The sequence below is a fragment of the Engystomops pustulosus genome, unplaced genomic scaffold (assembly GCF_040894005.1).
Source record: "Engystomops pustulosus unplaced genomic scaffold, aEngPut4.maternal MAT_SCAFFOLD_332, whole genome shotgun sequence".
Taxonomy (NCBI): domain Eukaryota; kingdom Metazoa; phylum Chordata; class Amphibia; order Anura; family Leptodactylidae; genus Engystomops; species Engystomops pustulosus.
This window is the reverse complement of record NW_027285211.1, coordinates 66,226-84,794: the sequence shown is the minus strand read 5'-3', so window position 1 is coordinate 84,794 and position 18,569 is coordinate 66,226. Positions and strand designations below refer to the sequence as shown.

At 50.0% G+C, this 18,569-nt stretch overlaps 1 protein-coding gene across 1 annotated transcript; it reads left to right on the top strand.

The window, feature by feature from the left end:
* The first annotated feature begins 5,525 nt into the window (after positions 1–5,525).
* Positions 5,526–12,426, top strand: LOC140110820 (kinesin-like protein KIF9). Its single transcript, XM_072132288.1, has 3 exons — positions 5,526–5,655; positions 12,035–12,139; positions 12,217–12,426. The coding sequence occupies exons 1-3, from the start codon at positions 5,626–5,628 to the stop codon at positions 12,322–12,324; spliced, it is 243 nt and encodes an 80-aa protein (XP_071988389.1). The 5' UTR covers positions 5,526–5,625; the 3' UTR covers positions 12,325–12,426.
* The last annotated feature ends 6,143 nt before the right edge of the window (positions 12,427–18,569 follow it).

Here is an 18,569-nt window from a genome sequence, read left to right as displayed (position 1 = left end):
CTCTCATAGATAACAGTGCAGGCTGTGATACATGTATCCTCCTCTCATAGATAACAGTGCAGGCTGTGGTACATGACAGTGCATCCTCCTCTCATAGATAACAGTGCAGGCTGTGATACATGACAGTGTATCCTCCTCATAGATAACAGTGCAGGCTGTGATACATGACAGTGTATCCTCCTCATAGATAACAGTGCAGGCTGTGATACATGACAGTGTATCCTCCTCTCATAGATAACAGTGCAGGCTGTGATACATGACAGTGTATCCTCCTCTCATAGATAACAGTGCAGGCTGTGATACATGACAGTGTATCCTCCTCTCATAGATAACAGTGCAGGCTGTGATACATGACAGTGTATCCTCCTCTCATAGATAACAGTGCAGGCTGTGATACATGTATCCTCCTCTCATAGATAACAGCGCAGGCTGTGATACATGACAGTGTATCCTCCTCTCATAGATAACAGCGCAGGCTGTGATACATGACAGTGTATCCTCCTCTCATAGATAACAGTGCAGGCTGTGATACATGACAGTGTATCCTCCTCTCATAGATAACAGTGCAGGCTGTGATACATGTATCCTCCTCTCATAGATAACAGTGCAGGCTGTGATACATGTATCCTCCTCTCATAGATAACAGTGCAGGCTGTGGTACATGACAGTGTATCCTCCTCTCATAGATAACAGTGCAGGCTGTGATACATGCATCCTCCTCTCATAGATAACAGCGCAGGCTGTGATACATGACAGTGTATCCTCCTCTCATAGATAACAGCGCAGGCTGTGATACATGACAGTGTATCCTCCTCTCATAGATAACAGTGCAGGCTGTGATACATGACAGTGTATCCTCCTCTCATAGATAACAGTGCAGGCTGTGATACATGACAGTGCATCCTCCTCTCATAGATAACAGCGCAGGCTGTGATACATGACAGTGTATCCTCCTCTCATAGATAACAGTGCAGGCTGTGATACATGACAGTGTATCCTCCTCTCATAGATAACAGTGCAGGCTGTGATACATGTATCCTCCTCTCATAGATAACAGTGCAGGCTGTGATACATGACAGTGTATCCTCCTCTCATAGATAACAGTGCAGGCTGTGATACATGACAGTGTATCCTCCTCTCATAGATAACAGTGCAGGCTGTGATACATGTATCCTCCTCTCATAGATAACAGCGCAGGCTGTGATACATGACAGTGTATCCTCCTCTCATAGATAACAGTGCAGGCTGTGATACATGACAGTGTATCCTCCTCTCATAGATAACAGTGCAGGCTGTGATACATGACAGTGTATCCTCCTCTCATAGATAACAGTGCAGGCTGTGATACATGTATCCTCCTCTCATAGATAACAGTGCAGGCTGTGGTACATGACAGTGTATCCTCCTCTCATAGATAACAGTGCAGGCTGTGATACATGACAGTGTATCCTCCTCTCATAGATAACAGTGCAGGCTGTGATACATGACAGTGCATCCTCCTCTCATAGATAACAGTGCAGGCTGTGATACATGACAGTGTATCCTCCTCTCATAGATAACAGTGCAGGCTGTGATACATGTATCCTCCTCTCATAGATAACAGTGCAGGCTGTGGTACATGACAGTGTATCCTCCTCTCATAGATAACAGTGCAGGCTGTGATACATGACAGTGTATCCTCCTCTCATAGATAACAGTGCAGGCTGTGATACATGACAGTGTATCCTCCTCTCATAGATAACAGTGCAGGCTGTGATACATGACAGTGTATCCTCCTCTCATAGATAACAGCGCAGGCTGTGATACATGACAGTGTATCCTCCTCTCATAGATAACAGTGCAGGCTGTGATACATGACAGTGTATCCTCCTCTCATAGATAACAGTGCAGGCTGTGGTACATGACAGTGTATCCTCCTCTCATAGATAACAGTGCAGGCTGTGATACATGACAGTGTATCCTCCTCTCATAGATAACAGTGCAGGCTGTGATACATGACAGTGTATCCTCCTCTCATAGATAACAGTGCAGGCTGTGATACATGTATCCTCCTCTCATAGATAACAGCGCAGGCTGTGGTACATGACAGTGTATCCTCCTCTCATAGATAACAGTACAGGCTGTGATACATGACAGTGTATCCTCCTCTCATAGATAACAGCGCAGGCTGTGATACATGACAGTGTATCCTCCTCTCATAGATAACAGCGCAGGCTGTGATACATGTATCCTCCTCTCATAGATAACAGCGCAGGCTGTGATACATGTATCCTCCTCTCATAGATAACAGTGCAGGCTGTGGTACATGACAGTGTATCCTCCTCTCATAGATAACAGTGCAGGCTGTGATACATGACAGTGTATCCTCCTCTCATAGATAACAGTGCAGGCTGTGATACATGTATCCTCCTCTCATAGATAACAGTGCAGGCTGTGATACATGACAGTGTATCCTCCTCTCATAGATAACAGCGCAGGCTGTGATACATGACAGTGTATCCTCCTCTCATAGATAACAGCGCAGGCTGTGATACATGACAGTGTATCCTCCTCTCATAGATAACAGCGCAGGCTGTGATACATGACAGTGTATCCTCCTCTCATAGATAACAGTGCAGGCTGTGATACATGACAGTGTATCCTCCTCTCATAGATAACAGCGCAGGCTGTGATACATGACAGTGTATCCTCCTCTCATAGATAACAGTGCAGGCTGTGATACATGACAGTGTATCCTCCTCTCATAGATAACAGTGCAGGCTGTGATACATGTATCCTCCTCTCATAGATAACAGTGCAGGCTGTGATACATGTATCCTCCTCTCATAGATAACAGTGCAGGCTGTGATACATGACAGTGTATCCTCCTCTCATAGATAACAGTGCAGGCTGTGATACATGTATCCTCCTCTCATAGATAACAGTGCAGGCTGTGATACATGACAGTGTATCCTCCTCTCATAGATAACAGTGCAGGCTGTGATACATGACAGTGTATCCTCCTCTCATAGATAACAGCGCAGGCTGTGATACATGACAGTGTATCCTCCTCTCATAGATAACAGTGCAGGCTGTGATACATGACAGTGTATCCTCCTCTCATAGATAACAGCGCAGGCTGTGATACATGACAGTGTATCCTCCTCTCATAGATAACAGTGCAGGCTGTGATACATGTATCCTCCTCTCATAGATAACAGTGCAGGCTGTGATACATGACAGTGTATCCTCCTCTCATAGATAACAGCGCAGGCTGTGATACATGACAGTGTATCCTCCTCTCATAGATAACAGTGCAGGCTGTGGTACATGACAGTGTATCCTCCTCTCATAGATAACAGTGCAGGCTGTGGTACATGTATCCTCCTCTCATAGATAACAGTGCAGGCTGTGATACATGACAGTGTATCCTCCTCTCATAGATAACAGTGCAGGCTGTGATACATGTATCCTCCTCTCATAGATAACAGTGCAGGCTGTGATACATGACAGTGCATCCTCCTCTCATAGATAACAGTGCAGGCTGTGATACATGACAGTGTATCCTCCTCTCATAGATAACAGTGCAGGCTGTGATACATGACAGTGTATCCTCCTCTCATAGATAACAGTGCAGGCTGTGGTACATGACAGTGTATCCTCCTCTCATAGATAACAGTGCAGGCTGTGATACATGACAGTGTATCCTCCTCTCATAGATAACAGTGCAGGCTGTGATACATGACAGTGTATCCTCCTCTCATAGATAACACTGCAGGCTGTGATACATGACAGTGTATCCTCCTCTCATAGATAACACTGCAGGCTGTGATACATGACAGTGTATCCTCCTCTCATAGATAACAGTGCAGGCTGTGATACATGTATCCTCCTCTCATAGATAACAGTGCAGGCTGTGATACATGACAGTGTATCCTCCTCTCATAGATAACAGTGCAGGCTGTGATACATGACAGTGTATCCTCCTCTCATAGATAACAGTGCAGGCTGTGGTACATGACAGTGTATCCTCCTCTCATAGATAACAGTGCAGGCTGTGATACATGACAGTGTATCCTCCTCTCATAGATAACAGTGCAGACTGTGCTACATGTATCCTCCTCTCATAGATAACAGTGCAGGCTGTGGTACATGACAGTGTATCCTCCTCTCATAGATAACAGTGCAGGCTGTGATACATGACAGTGTATCCTCCTCTCATAGATAACAGCGCAGGCTGTGATACATGACAGTGTATCCTCCTCTCATAGATAACAGTGCAGGCTGTGATACATGACAGTGTATCCTCCTCTCATAGATAACAGTGCAGGCTGTGATACATGTATCCTCCTCTCATAGATAACAGTGCAGGCTGTGGTACATGTATCCTCCTCTCATAGATAACAGTGCAGGCTGTGATACATGACAGTGTATCCTCCTCTCATAGATAACAGTGCAGGCTGTGATACATGACAGTGTATCCTCCTCTCATAGATAACAGTGCAGGCTGTGATACATGACAGTGTATCCTCCTCTCATAGATAACAGCGCAGGCTGTGGTACATGACAGTGTATCCTCCTCTCATAGATAACAGTGCAGGCTGTGATACATGACAGTGTATCCTCCTCTCATAGATAACAGCGCAGGCTGTGATACATGTATCCTCCTCTCATAGATAACAGTGCAGGCTGTGATACATGACAGTGTATCCTCCTCTCATAGATAACAGTGCAGGCTGTGATACATGACAGTGTATCCTCCTCTCATAGATAACAGTGCAGGCTGTGGTACATGTATCCTCCTCTCATAGATAACAGTGCAGGCTGTGATACATGACAGTGTATCCTCCTCTCATAGATAACAGTGCAGGCTGTGATACATGACAGTGTATCCTCCTCTCATAGATAACAGTGCAGGCTGTGATACATGACAGTGTATCCTCCTCTCATAGATAACAGTGCAGGCTGTGATACATGACAGTGTATCCTCCTCTCATAGATAACAGTGCAGGCTGTGATACATGACAGTGTATCCTCCTCTCATAGATAACAGTGCAGGCTGTGATACATGACAGTGTATCCTCCTCTCATAGATAACAGTGCAGGCTGTGGTACATGACAGTGTATCCTCCTCTCATAGATAACAGTGCAGGCTGTGATACATGACAGTGTATCCTCCTCTCATAGATAACAGCGCAGGCTGTGATACATGTATCCTCCTCTCATAGATAACAGTGCAGGCTGTGATACATGACAGTGTATCCTCCTCTCATAGATAACAGTGCAGGCTGTGATACATGACAGTGTATCCTCCTCTCATAGATAACAGTGCAGGCTGTGATACATGACAGTGTATCCTCCTCTCATAGATAACAGTGCAGGCTGTGATACATGACAGTGTATCCTCCTCTCATAGATAACAGTGCAGGCTGTGGTTACTGTTGGTGTAGTTACATAGTACTGTCAGCAGGGGGCAGTATGGCAGGGGGCAGTATGGCAGGGGGCAGTATGGCAGAGTGCTCCTGGGGTAGGTAATAACTTGTTCTCTCGCTTCCTGTAGAGTTTGAGATCTGGTACAACGAGTCGTTTGTCATCCCAGAGGACGTGCAGGATTCTCTGAAAGCCGTCGGCCCCCTGAGACCGGCCATGATCCCCATGAGGAAGCTGCTGTCATTGGTGAGTCCTGAGCCCCCAGTGATGTCATCAGCCTGGGCGTGTCCCCGCCCACAAGTCCTATAACGGGACCTTCGGGGAGAGTCCAGTAGGAGGAGCCAGAGGCCACACATCCAAAGGGAGAAGAAAGAGGCAAGACAAGCCGACAACATGTCCCCAAGTTACCTGCATCATCCCCAGTATATACGTCACAGAGTAGCAGCTACTACAGGGGGATACAGGCACCCGCAGCACCCACTGCTCCCTCACCCCCACCCCCTGGAGTAGCAGCTACTACAGGGGGATACAGGCACCCGCAGCACCCACTGCTCCCTCACCCCCACCCCCTGGAGTAGCAGCTACTACAGGGGGATACAGGCACCCGCAGCACCCACTGCTCCCTCACCCCCACCCCCTGGAGTAGCAGCTACTACAGGGGGATACAGGCACCCGCAGCACCCACTGCTCCCTCACCCCCACCCCCTGGTGTAGCAGCTACTACAGGGGGATACAGGCACCCGCAGCACCCACTGCTCCCTCACCCCCACCCCCTGGAGTAGCAGCTACTACAGGGGGATACAGGCACCCGCAGCACCCACTGCTCCCTCACCCCCACCCCCTGGAGTAGCAGCTACTACAGGGGGATACAGGCACCCGCAGCACCCACTGCTCCCTCACCCCCACCCCCTGGTGTAGCAGCTACTACAGGGGGATACAGGCACCCGCAGCACCCACTGCTCCCTCACCCCCACCCCCTGGTGTAGCAGCTACTACAGGGGGATACAGGCACCCGCAGCACCCACTGCTCCCTCACCCCCACCCCCTGGAGTAGCAGCTACTACAGGGGGATACAGGCACCCGCAGCACCCACTGCTCCCTCACCCCCACCCCCTGGAGTAGCAGCTACTACAGGGGGATACAGGCACCAGCAGCACCCACTGCTCTCTCACCCCCACCCCCTGGTGTAGCAGCTACTACAGGGGGATACAGGCACCCGCAGCACCCACTGCTCCCTCACCCCCACCCCCTGGAGTAGCAGCTACTACAGAGGGATACAGGCACCCGCAGCACCCACTGCTCCCTCACCCCCACCCCCTGGTGTAGCAGCTACTACAGGGGGATACAGGCACCCGCAGCACCCACTGCTCCCTCACCCCCACCCCCTGGAGTAGCAGCTACTACAGGGGGATACAGGCACCCGCAGCACCCACTGCTCCCTCACCCCCACCCCTTGGAGTAGCAGCTACTACAGGGGGATACAGGCACCCGCAGCACCCACTGCTCCCTCACCCCCACCCCCTGGTGTAGCAGCTACTACAGGGGGATACAGGCACCCGCAGCACCCACTGCTCCCTCACCCCCACCCCCTGGTGTAGCAGCTACTACAGGGGGATACAGGCACCCGCAGCACCCACTGCTCCCTCACCCCCATCCCCTGGAGTAGCAGCTACTACAGGGGGATACAGAGAGCACAGCAGTGTGAGGTCTGATTACACATCTCTCCAGGGACAATACATAACACTGGCTGCAGAGAGCACAGAACACAGCAGTGTGAGGTCTGATTACACATCTCTCCAGGGACAATACATAACACTGGGTGCACAGAGCACAGAACACAGCAGTGTGAGGTCTGATAACACATCTCTACAGGCACAATACATAACACTGGCTGCAGAGAGCACAGAGCACAGCAGTGTGAGGTCTGATTACACATCTCTCCAGGGACAATACATAACACTGGCTGCAGAGAGCAAAGAGCACAGCAGTGTGAGGTCTGATTACACATCTCTCCAGGGACAATACATAACACTGGCTGCAGAGAGCACAGAGCACAGCAGTGTGAGGTCTGATTACACATCTCTCCAGGGACAATACATCACACTGGCTGCAGAGAGCACAGAGCACAGCAGTGTGAGGTCTGATTACACATCTCTCCAGGGACAATACATAACACTGGCTGCAGAGAGCACAGAGCACAGCAGTGTGAGGTCTGATCACACATCTCTCCAGGGACAATACATAACACTGGCTGCAGAGAGCACAGAGCACAGCAGTGTGAGGTCTGATTACACATCTCTCCAGGAACAATACATAGCACTGGCTGCAGAGGGCACAGAGCACAGCAGTGTGAGGTCTGATTACACATCTCTCCAGGGACAATACATAACACTGGCTGCAGAGAGCACAGAGCACAGCAGTGTGAGGTCTGATTACACATCTCTCCAGGGACAATACATAACACTGGCAGCAGGGGGCACAGAGCACAGCAGTGTGAGGTCTGATTACACATCTCTCCAGGGACAATACATAACACTGGCTGCAGAGAGCACAGAGCACAGCAGTGTGAGGTCTGATTACACATCTCTCCAGGAACAATACATAGCACTGGCTGCAGAGGGCACAGAGCACAGCAGTGTGAGGTCTGATTACACATCTCTCCAGGGACAATACATAACACTGGCTGCAGAGAGCACAGAGCACAGCAGTGTGAGGTCTGATTACACATCTCTCCAGGGACAATACATAACACTGGCAGCAGGGGGCACAGAGCACAGCAGTGTGAGGTCTGATTACACATCTCTCCAGGGACAATACATAACACTGGCTGCAGAGAGCACAGAGCACAGCAGTGTGAGGTCTGATTACACATCTCTCCAGGGACAGTACATAACACTGGCTGCAGAGAGCACAGAGCACAGCAGTGTGAGGTCTGATTACACATCTATCCAGGAACAGTACATAACACTGGCTGCAGAGAGCACAGAGCACAGCAGTGTGAGGTCTGATTACACATCTATCCAGGGACAATACATAACACTGGCTGCAGAGAGCACAGAGCACAGCAGTGTGAGGTATGATTACACATCTCTCCAGGGACAATACATAACACTGGCTGCAGAGAGCACAGAGCACAGCAGTGTGAGGTCTGACTACACATCTCTCCAGGGACAATACATAACACTGGCTGCAGAGAGCACAGAGCACAGCAGTGTGAGGTCTGATTACACATCTATCCAGGGACAATACATAACACTGGCTGCAGAGAGCACAGAGCACAGCAGTGTGAGGTCTGATTACACATCTCTCCAGGGACAATACATAACACTGGCTGCAGAGAGCACAGAGCACAGCAGTGTGAGGACTGATTACACATTTGTCCAGGGACTATACATAACACTGGCTGCAGAGAGCACAGAGCACAGCAGTGTGAGGTCTGATTACACATCTCTCCAGGGACAGTACATAACACTGGCTGCAGAGAGCACAGAGCACAGCAGTGTGAGGTCTGATTACACATCTCTCCAGGCACAATACATAACACTGGCTGCAGAGAGCACAGAGCACAGCAGTGTGAGGTCTGATTACACATCTCTCCAGGGACAATACATAACACTGGCTGCAGAGAGCACAGAGCACAGCAGTGTGAGGTCTGATTACACATCTCTCCAGGGACAGTACATAACACTGGCTGCAGAGGGCACAGAGCACAGCAGTGTGAGGTATGATTACACATCTCTCCAGGGATAATACATAACACTGGCTGCAGAAAGCACAGAGCACAGCAGTGTGAGGTCTGATAACACATCTCTCCAGGGACAATACATAACACTGGCTGCAGAGAGCACAGCAGTGTGAGGTCTGATTACACATCTCTCCAGGGACAATACATAACACTAGCTGCAGAGAGCACAGAACACAGCAGTGTGAGGTCTGATTACACATCTCTCCAGGGACAATACATAACACTGGCTGCAGAGAGCACAGAGCACAGCAGTGTGAGGTCTGATTACACATCTCTCTAGGGACAGTTCATAACACTGGCTGCAGAGAGCACAGAGCACAGCAGTGTGAGGTCTGATTACACATCTCTCCAGGGACAATACATAACACTGGCTGCAGAGAGCACAGAGCACAGCAGTGTGAGGTCTGATTACACATCTCTCCATGGACAATACATAACACTGGCTGCAGAGAGCACAGAGCACAGCAGTGTGAGGTCTGATTACACATCTCTCCAGGGACAATACATAACACTGGCTGCACAGAGCACAGAGCACAGCAGTGTGAGATCTGATTACACATCTCTCCAGGGACAGTACATAACACTGGCTGCAGAGAGCACAGAGCACAGCAGTGTGAGGTCTGATTACACATCTATCCAGGGACAATACATAACACTGGTTGCAGAGAGCACAGAGCACAGCAGTGTGAGGTATGATTACACATCTCTCCAGGGACAATACATAACACTGGCTGCAGAGAGCACAGAGCACAGCAGTGTGAGGTCTGATTACACATCTCTCCAGGGACAATACATAACTCTGGCTACAGAGAGCACAGAGCACAGCAGTGTGAGGTCTGATTACACATCTCTCCAGGGACAATACATAACACTGGCTGCAGAGTGCACAGAGCACAGCAGTGTGAGGTCTGATTACACATCTCTCCAGGGATAATACATAACACTGGCTGCAGAGAGCACAGGGCACAGCAGTGTGAGGTCTGATTACACATCCCTCCAGGGACAATACATAACACTGGCTGCAGAGAGCACAGAGCACAGCAGTGTGAGGTCTGATTACACATCCCTCCAGGGACAATACATAACACTGGCTGCAGAGAGCACAGAGCACAGCAGTGCGAGGTCTGATTACACATCTCTCCAGGGACAGTACATAACACTGGCTGCAGAGAGCACAGAGCACAGCAGTGTGAGGTCTGATTACACATCTCTCCAGGGACAATGCATAACACTGGCTGCAGAGAGCACAGAGCACAGCAGTGTGAGGTCTGATTACACATCTCTCCATGGACAATACATAACACTGGCTGCAGTGAGCACAGAGCACAGCAGTGTGAGGTCTGATTACACATCTCTCCAGGGACAATACATAACACTGGCTGCAGAGAGCACAGAGCACAGCAGTGTGAGGTCTGATTACACATCTCTCCAGGAACAGTACATAACACTGGCTGCAGGGAGCACAGCAGTGTGAGGTCTGATTACACATCTCTCCAGGGACAATACATAACACTTGCTGCAGAGAGCTCAGAGCACAGCAGTGTGAGGTCTGATTACACATCTCTCCAGGGACAATACATAACACTGGCTGCAGAGAGAACAGAGCACAGCAGTGTGAGGTCTGATTACACATCTCTCCAGGGACAATACATAACACTGGCTGCAGAGAGAACAGAGCACAGCAGTGTGAGGTCTGATTACACATCTCTCCAGGGACAATGCATAACACTGGCTGCAGAGAGCACAGAGCACAGCAGTGTGAGGTCTGATTACACATCTCTCCAGGGACAGTACATAACACTGGCTGCAGAGAGCACAGAGCACAGCAGTGTGAGGCCTGATTACACATCTCTCCAGGGACATTACATAACACTGGCTGCAGAGAACACAGAGCACAGCAGTGTGAGGTCTGATTACACATCTCTCCAGGGACAATACATAGTACTGGCTGCAGAGAGTACAGAGCACAGCAGTGTGAGGTCTGATTACACATCTCTCCAGGGACAATACATAACACTGTCTGCAGAGAGCACAGAGCACAGCAGTGTGAGGTCTGATTACACATCTCTCCAGGGACAATACATAACACTGGCTGCAGAGAGCACAGAGCACAGCAGTGTGAGGTCTGATTACACATCTCTCCAGGGACAATACATAACACTGGCTGCAGAGTGCACAGAGCACAGCAGTGTGAGGTCTGATTACACCTCTCCAGGGACAATACATAACACTGGCTGCAGAGAGCACAGAGCACAGCAGTGTGAGGTCTGATTACACATCTCTCCAGGGACAATACATAACACTGGCCGCAGAGAGCACAGAGCACAGCAGTGTGAGGTCTGATTACACATCTCTCCAGGGATAATACCTAACACTGGCTGCAGAGAGCACAGAGCACAGCAGTGTGAGGTCTGATTACACATCTCTCCAGGGACAGTACATAACACTGGCTGCAGAGAGCACAGAGCACAGCAGTGTGAGGTCTGATTACACATCTCTCCAGGGACAATACATAACACTGGCTGCAGAGAGCACAGAGCACAGCAGTGTGAGGTCTGATTACACATCTCTCCAGGGACAGTACATAACACTGGCTGCAGAGAGCACAGAGCACAGCAGTGTGAGGTCTGATGACACATCTCTCCAGGGACAGTACATAACACTGGCTGCAGAGAGCACAGAGCACAGCAGTGTGAGGTCTGATTACACATCTCTCCAGGGATAATACCTAACACTGGCTGCAGAGAGCACAGAGCACAGCAGTGTGAGGTCTGATTACACATCTCTCCAGGGATAATACCTAACACTGGCTGCATGGGCAGCAGCACAGAGTATTTCAGTAGTTGGGAGCAGTTATTGTCATCTTTTTATGTTTTACAGGGTGAAGACGACCAGGAGAGATTCGATAAACTTCAGCAGGAATTATTAGTGGAATCTCCGGGGTCTCTGCCCTTCAACAACGCAAGAATCAAATCGGATCGTCAGGTCGGTGATGTCATGAGGCAGCGATGATGTCACTCAGTGACACAGACGTCTCTTACTTCATACCTTCTCTCTTACAGCATAATTACGCCCGCGGCCAGGCTCAGCTGCCCCCCACTAGGAAGAAGCCGGGGGTCATCACCAGCAATGTCAAAAACAAGCCCCCCTCCATGCTGACAGCCGCCTAACCACTGCAAGCTCCGCCCACACGGTGCCAACACAGCAGACCCTCCCCCGGGGGGCATCGCTCTGCCCGCTCTCAGTATTACAATAAACTTGTGTATTTCTCACCCATCATTTCTTGTCTTCACAACATAAAACAGATGATGACGCGGAGGCTGCGCTCTCATTGGTCAAAGCAGTATCCAGAAAATCCATGGGTGAGAGGAAGGGGTTAAGAGAGGGGGGGGGAAATAACTACTTGCACCTGCCACATCCCCCACTCGCCATAAAGTAAAACAAGGTTGGTAGGCACAGCTCAACAGGAAACATGTAAGAAGAAATTCTGATTGTACTGGGCCCAATAGTAGCCTCTAAGGCCCCTTTCACACTTGCGTTTTTCATGCGCGTTTTCTGCGTGTGCTTTTGACGCGCAGAACTTGCATTGCACTCTGACCCATTGTAACCGATGGGTATTTTCAGACTTGCATTCTTTTTCACGCACACACACGCGTTTTTTTTAACGCTCGTTTAAATCTCGACATGCTCTACTTTTGCAAGTCACGCGCGTGAAAAACTGAGACACTGAACAAACTCTGAGGGCGCGTTCACACGTTGCGTTTTGACTTGCGTTTTCATTGCGTTTGAAACACATATACAGCAGCTGAGGAGGGGTGATTTGCCTAATTACATCACTGTTAACATTTCCGTTTACAAAACGCATAGTAAACGCGATGTTAACGCATGTGTTAGCATTGCGTTTACAAACGTAAACGGTAATGTAATTAGGCAAATCACCTCTCATCAGCCGTTGTATATGTGTTTCAAACGCAATGAAAACGCGACCAAAACGCAACGTATGAACGCGCCCTGACTGAAAATTGATTGCACTCTGATGCAAAATGTGCGTTTTTCACTGACCAAACCCGATCGCCCCCTGATCAGACTCTGACGTGATCTGCAACGCAAGTGTGGAAGGGGCCTTACTTTTATGATACAAAAGGAAACAACAACAAAGTGTCCGAGTGCCTAAAATGATACAAAGTGAAACAAGTGCCATCGCCTAATCTGCATCTCACCAATTCCAGAGTCCGCTGCAGGCAAAGTAGCATGTAAAAAATCCTATCAGGGTGGCGGGTGAAACGGACAGCGACGCAAGGCTCCCCTACACTACGACTTCCTCAGGGGGTATGTAGCCTAAACTGTGCCTCACTCACCTTAAATACAATCCCCAAATACCTGCAGACAATCCGCGTCTAGTTCAATCAACTGCGCAAGTCCAGAAGTAAAGCCGGCTCTCGGAGGATTCAAATACATTACATGAACGGACGCCTAGCGGATCGTGTGACCGCGGCCTAAGCGACAAAGAAGCGTCCCCTAACTGGTTACAGACACCAGATGATCCGCTCTAGCTATTGAGTAATATCTGCGGCACCGAACGTGGTATGAAAGAGAATGGTATAGCTTATTTAGAAAGACGGCGTATTCATACTCGTCATTGATCCCAAAACACCTGAGCAGCATAGTCTGCAGGAGGAGGCGAGGCTCCAGGATGAGAAGAAAAGAGGAGGCGGAGCTTCAAGGAAAGGAGACACAGGAGGCGGAGCTTCAGGAAAACAGACATAGAGGGTGAGGGCTTTAGGGGTGAATGACAGAGGAGGCGGGACCCCAGGGAGAGACGGCGGATGTAATGTCTCTCAATACTAACACAGAGAAGCACAACTCCCATCATCCTCTTCTATTATGTTAAGTTGTACCGTGCTCTCTGCAGCCAGTGTTATGTATTGTCCCTGGAGAGATGTGTAATCAGACCTCACACTGCTGTGCTCTGTGCTCTCTGCAGCCAGTGTTATGTATTGTCCCAGGAGAGATGTGTAATCAGACCTCACACTGCTGTGCTCTGTGCTCTCTGCAGCCAGTGTTATGTATTGTCCATGGAGAGATGTGTAATCAGGCCTCACACTGCTGTGCTCTGTGCTCTCTGCAGCCAGTGTTATGTATTGTCCCTGGAGAGATGTGTAATCAGGCCTCACACTGCTGTGCTCTGTGCTCTCTGCAGCCAGTGCTATGTATTGTCCCTGGAGAGATGTGTAATCAGACCTCACACTGCTGTGCTCTGTGCTCCCTGCAGCCAGTATTATGTATTGTCCCTGGAGAGATGTGTAATCAGACCTCACACTGCTGTGCTCTGTGCTCTCTGCAGCCAGTGCTATGTATTGTCCCTGGAGAGATGTGTAATCAGACCTCACACTGCTGTGCTCTGTGCTCTCTGCAGCCAGTGTTATGTATTGTTCCTGGAGAGATGTGTAATCAGACCTCACACTGCTGTGCTCTGTGCTCCCTGCAGCCAGTATTATGTATTGTCCCTGGAGAGATGTGTAATCAGACCTCACACTGCTGTGCTCTGTGCTTTTTGCAGCCAGTGTTTTGTATTGTCCCTGGAGAGATGTGTAATCAGACTTCACACTGCTGTGCTCTGTGCTCCCTGCAGCCAGTATTATGTATTGTCCCTGGAGAGATGTGTAATCAGACCTCACACTGCTGTGCTCTGTGCTCTCTGCAGCCAGTGTTATGTATTGTCCCTGGAGAGATGTGTAATCAGACCTCACACTGCTGTGCTCTGTGCTCTCTGCAGCCAGTGCTATGTATTGTCCCTGGAGAGATGTGTAATCATATCTCACACTGCTGTGCTCTGTGCTCCCTGCAGCCAGTATTATGTATTGTCCCTGGAGAGATGTGTAATCAGACCTCACACTGCTGTCCTCTGTGCTCTCTGAAGCCAGTGTTATGTATTGTCCCTGGAGAGATGTGTAATCATACCTCACACTGCTGTGCTCTGTGCTCTCTGCAGCCAGTGTTATGTATTATCCCTGGAGAGATGTGTAATCAGACCTCACACTGCTGTGCTCTGTGCTCTCTGCAGCCAGTGTTATGTACTGTCCCTGGAGAGATGTGTAATCAGACCTCACACTGCTGTGCTCTGTACTCTCTGCAGCCAGTGTTATGTATTGTCCCTGGAGAGATGTGTAATCAGACCTCACACTGCTGTGCTCTGTGCTCTCTGTAGCCAGTGTTATGTATTGTCCCTGGAGAGATGTGTAATCAGACCTCACACTGCTGTGCTCTGTGCTCTCTGCAGCCAGTGTTATGTATTGTCCCTGTAAAGAGATGTGTAATCATACCTCACACTGCTGTGCTCTGTGCTCTCCGCAGCCAGTGTTATGTATTGTCCCTGGAGAGATGTGTAATCAGACCTCACACTGCTGTGCTCTGTGCTCTCTGCAGCCAGTGTTATGTATTGTCCCTGGAGAGATGTGTAATCAGACCTCACACTGCTGTGCTCTCTGCAGCAAGTGTTATGTACTGTCCCTGGAGAGATGTGTAATCATACCTCACACTGCTGTGCTCTGTGCTCTCTGCAGCCAGTGTTATGTATTGTCCCTGGAGAGATGTGTAAGCAGACCTCACACTGCTGTGCTCTGTGCTCTATGCAGCCAGTGTTATGTATTGTCCCTGGAGAGATGTGTAATCAGACCTCACACTGCTGTGCTCTGTGCTCTCTGCAGCAAGTGTTATGTACTGTCCCTGGAGAGATGTGTAATCAGACCTCACACTGCTGTGCTCTGTGCTCTCTGCAGCCAGTGTTATGTATTGTCCCTGGAGAGATGTGTAATCAGACCTCACACTGCTGTGCTCTGTGCTCTCTGCAGCCAGTGTTATGTACTGTCCCTGGAGAGATGTGTAATCAGACCTCACACTGCTGTGCTCTATGCTCTCTGCAGCCAGTGTTATGTATTGTCCCTGGAGAGATGTGTAATCTGACCTCACACTGCTGTGCTCTCTGCAGCCAGTGTCATGTATGGTCCCTGGAGAGATGTGTAATCAGACCTCACACTGCTGTGCTCTGTGCTCTCTGCAGCAAGTGTTATGTACTGTCCCTGGAGAGATGTGTAATCATACCTCACACTGCTGTGCTCTGTGCTCTCTGCAGCCAGTGTTATGTATTGTCCCTGGAGAGATGTGTAATCAGACCTCACACTGCTGTGCTCTGTGCTCTCTGCAGCCAGTGTTATGTATTGTCCCTGGAGAGATGTGTAATCAGACCTCACACTGCTGTGCTCTGTGCTCTCTGCAGCAAGTGTTATGTACTGTCCCTGGAGAGATGTGTAATCAGACCTCACACTGCTGTGCTCTGTGCTCTCTGCAGCCAGTGTTATGTATTGTCCCTGGAGAGATGTGTAATCAGACCTCACACTGCTGTGCTCTGTGCTCTCTGCAGCCAGTGTTATGTACTGTCCCTGGAGAGATGTGTAATCAGACCTCACACTGCTGTGCTCTATGCTCTCTGCAGCCAGTGTTATGTATTGTCCCTGGAGAGATGTGTAATCAGACCTCACACTGCTGTGCTCTGTGCTCTCTGCAGACAGTGTTATGTATTGTCCCTGGAGAGATGTGTAATCAGACCTCACACTGCTGTGCTCTGTGCTCTCTGCAGCCAGTGTTATGTATTGTCCCTGGAGAGATGTGTAATCAGACCTCACACTGCTGTGCTCTGTGCTCTCTGCAGCCAGTGTTATGCCGTGTCCCTGGAGAGATGTGTAATCAGACCTCACACTGCTGTGCTCTGTGCAGACAGTGTTATGTATTGTCCCTGGAGAGATGTGTAATCAGACCTCACACTGCTGTGCTCTGTGCTCTCTGCAGCCAGTGTTATGTATTGTCCCTGGAGAGATGTGTAATCAGACCTCACACTGCTGTGCTCTGTGCTCTCTGCAGCCAGTGTTATGCATTGTCCCTGGAGAGATGTGTAATCAGACCTCACACTGCTGTGCTCTGTGCTCTCTGCAGCCAGTGTTATGTACTGTCCCTGGAGAGATGTGTAATCAGACCTCACACTGCTGTGTTCTGTGCTCCCTGCAGCCAGTGTTATGTATTGTCCCTGGAGAGATGTGTAATCAGACCTCACACTGCTGTGCTCTGTGCTCTCTGCAGCCAGTGTTATGTATTGTCCCTGGAGAGATGTGTAATCAGACCTCACACTGCTGTGCTCTGTGCTCTCTGCAGCCAGTGTGATGTATTGTCCCTGGAGAGATGTGTAATCAGACCTCACACTGCTGTGCTCTGTGCTCTCTGCAGCCAGTGTTATGTAGTGTCCCTGGAGAGATGTGTAATCAGACCTCACACTGCTGTGCTCTGTGCTCTCTGCAGCCAGTGTTATGCCGTGTCCCTGGAGAGATGTGTAATCAGACCTCACACTGCTGTGCTCTGTGCTCTCTGCAGCCAGTGTGATGTATTGTCCCTGGAGAGATGTGTAATCAGACCTCACACTGCTGTGCTCTGTGCTCTCTGCAGCCAGTGTTATGTACTGTCCCTCGAGAGATGTGTAATCAGACCTCACACTGCTGTGCTCTGTGCAGCAAGTGTTATGTACTGTCCCTGTAGAGATGTTGTTAGTAGCAGCAGGACTGTGATACTCCAGAGTGTTATCTCGGGTCACTCCACGTGTCTCCACAAAAATCTTAAACAATAATAATTTATTAAAAACTTAGTTGCTCGGTACAAAAATAATAATAATAATAATAATAATAATAAATACATTTGCTGCGGAGCCGGGACCCCAGAGCTCAGTCTCCTGTGCCCCTGGTGACACATCCATGCTCAGGCGCCCCCTGCTGGTTCTTCTATATGCGGCTGCAACCCCTTAGATGCTGCGGCTTCTACTGATGATGGAGTCTAATGGGCTACACTCACATATTATTAGACCCTTGGTACCCCAGACCACCAGGACCACCAGGGACAGGACTCCCCCTCCGGCTGCCAGAAGCCGATGACTAGAATCTCAGGAAGATTTGTGATTAGGATTTGTAAGATATTTTACTATTACACCCAGACAGCGGGCGCCAGGTGTGTGATGAGGTCACTGGACCCCCCCCCCCTGCAGGTCACTGGACCCCGCCCCCCAGCAGGTCACTGGACCGCCCCACCCAGCAGGTCACTGGACCCCGCCCCCCAGCAGGTCACTGGACCCTGCCCAGCATGTCACTGGACCCCTCCGGCAGGTCACTGGACCCCCCCCCCCCCGGCAGGTCACTGGACCCCCCCCCCTGCAGGTCACTGGACCCCGCCCCCCAGCAGGTCACTGGACCCCCCCACCCTGCAGGTCACTGGACCCCGCCCCCCAGCAGGTCACTGGACCCTGCCCAGCATGTCACTGGACCCCTCCGGCAGGTCACTGGACCCCCCCCCCCCCCCGGCAGGTCACTGGACCCCCCCC

What these genes read in the sequence shown, in the direction of transcription:
- LOC140110820 (XM_072132288.1), top strand. Translation starts at nt 5,626, where the DNA reads ATGATCCCCATGAGGAAGCTGCTGTCATTG. An exon ending in TGAGGAAGCTGCTGTCATTG is followed by an intron (nt 5,656 to 12,034) that starts GTGAGTCCTGAG and finishes TATGTTTTACAG; the next exon opens with GGTGAAGACGACCAGGAGAG. An exon ending in GAATCAAATCGGATCGTCAG is followed by an intron (nt 12,140 to 12,216) that starts GTCGGTGATGTC and finishes TCTCTCTTACAG; the next exon opens with CATAATTACGCCCGCGGCCA.